General features: G+C 35.3%; 1 protein-coding gene across 1 annotated transcript in view; it reads left to right on the forward strand.

Annotated features, from left to right (window-relative positions):
* Phum_PHUM287490 (Kinesin light chain, putative) overlaps positions 1 to 1,393 on the forward strand; it is a gene marked incomplete at both ends in the record, with an annotated part of 2,540 nt that extends 1,147 nt beyond the window's left edge. Inside the window, 5 exons of the mRNA XM_002426916.1 lie at positions 23 to 153; positions 266 to 524; positions 623 to 827; positions 915 to 1,141; positions 1,238 to 1,393. Coding sequence (XP_002426961.1) covers positions 23 to 153; positions 266 to 524; positions 623 to 827; positions 915 to 1,141; positions 1,238 to 1,393 — 978 coding nt within the window. The remainder of the gene's footprint in view (positions 1 to 22; positions 154 to 265; positions 525 to 622; positions 828 to 914; positions 1,142 to 1,237) is intronic.
* Between the last annotated feature and the right edge of the window lie 85 nt (positions 1,394 to 1,478).

The raw sequence follows: 1,478 nt of genomic DNA on the forward strand, positions 1-1,478 counted from the left end.
CCTTCATAATTTGGTTATACAGTACGCGAGTCAAGGACGATATGAAGTCGCCGTTCCTTTGTGCAGACAAGCTTTGCAAGATTTAGAAGTCACAAGTGGAAGATTTCATCCCGATGTGGCAACCATGTTAAATATTTTAGCTCTGGTTTATAGGTAAGGGATAAAGGAAGGGATAGATTTTATTATTATTATTATTATTATTATTATTATTTTGTTTTCCGCATTCGATGGGTAATAATTAATCAAAAAAAAATTTTTTATTCAGGGATCAAAATAAATATAGGGAAGCTGCAAAATTGTTAAACGACGCTTTAGAAATCCGTGAAAAAACATTAGGAGAAGATCATCCCGCCGTCGCGGCAACTCTAAACAATTTGGCCGTTTTGTACGGTAAAAGAGGGAAATACAAAGAAGCCGAACCCCTTTGTAAAAGAGCTTTAGAAATTCGAGAAAAGGTTTTGGGAAAAGATCATCCGGACGTTGCTAAACAATTAAATAATTTGGCTTTGCTTTGTCAAAATCAGGTGCGACCTGATTTCCTTTCTCTTTCGAGTTTCTTGTATTTTAAATTTAAAAAATAGTTGAAATAATAATGATGATGATTCTTTTTGTCTTTTCGCAGATGAAATACGACGAAGTCGAACAATATTATCAGCGAGCCTTAGAAATATACGACAGTAAATTAGGACCGGACGATCCGAACGTTGCTAAAACTCAAAACAATTTAGCTTCGTGTTATTTAAGGCAGGGAAAATACAAAGAAGCTGAAATTTTATATAAGCAAGTTTTGACGAGAGCGCACGAAAGAGAATTCGGAACCATCGATGGTGAGTTGAAAAAAAAAAATTTTTGTTGGCGTGCTGTCAGTTCTAATGTTGTTTAAACGTTTAATTTAACAATGAATGATATCGCAGGTGATAACAAACCCATATGGCAAATAGCAGAAGAAAGAGAAGAAAATAAATTGAAAAATAAGGAAAACGTTTTGTACGGCGAATACGGCGGGTGGCACATAGCGGCAAAAGTTGATTCGCCGACGGTCACGACAACCCTTAGAAATTTGGGTGGTTTATACCGGCGTCAGGGGAAATACGAGGCGGCGGAGATTTTAGAAGATTGCGCCATTAAAACGGGAAGAGACGTGAGTGATTTCTCCCCCCGAGGAAGGGAGTTTTTTTTTTTTTTTTTTTTTTTTTGTCTTTTGCTGACGATGATAAACATTCGTTGGATTTTCCAGGCGTTGAACATGTGGAAACAACCGAGAGTTAAAAAAATACTAGAAGGAAATAACGAGAGCGAGAAGAAAAGGAAAAGTTCTAGAAGAGGTTCGAGAGAATCTTTAGACATGGTTCATTACGAAACAGGAGACAAGGTAGGAGATGCGGCACCTTGATACACCGTTATTATTATTATATAAATTAAAAAAAAAAAAATTAATATATATATATATATATATATATATATATATATATATACAT

The sequence above is a fragment of the Pediculus humanus genome, genomic scaffold (assembly GCF_000006295.1).
Source record: "Pediculus humanus corporis 1103172107667 genomic scaffold, whole genome shotgun sequence".
Classification (NCBI taxonomy): Eukaryota; Metazoa; Arthropoda; class Insecta; order Psocodea; family Pediculidae; genus Pediculus; species Pediculus humanus.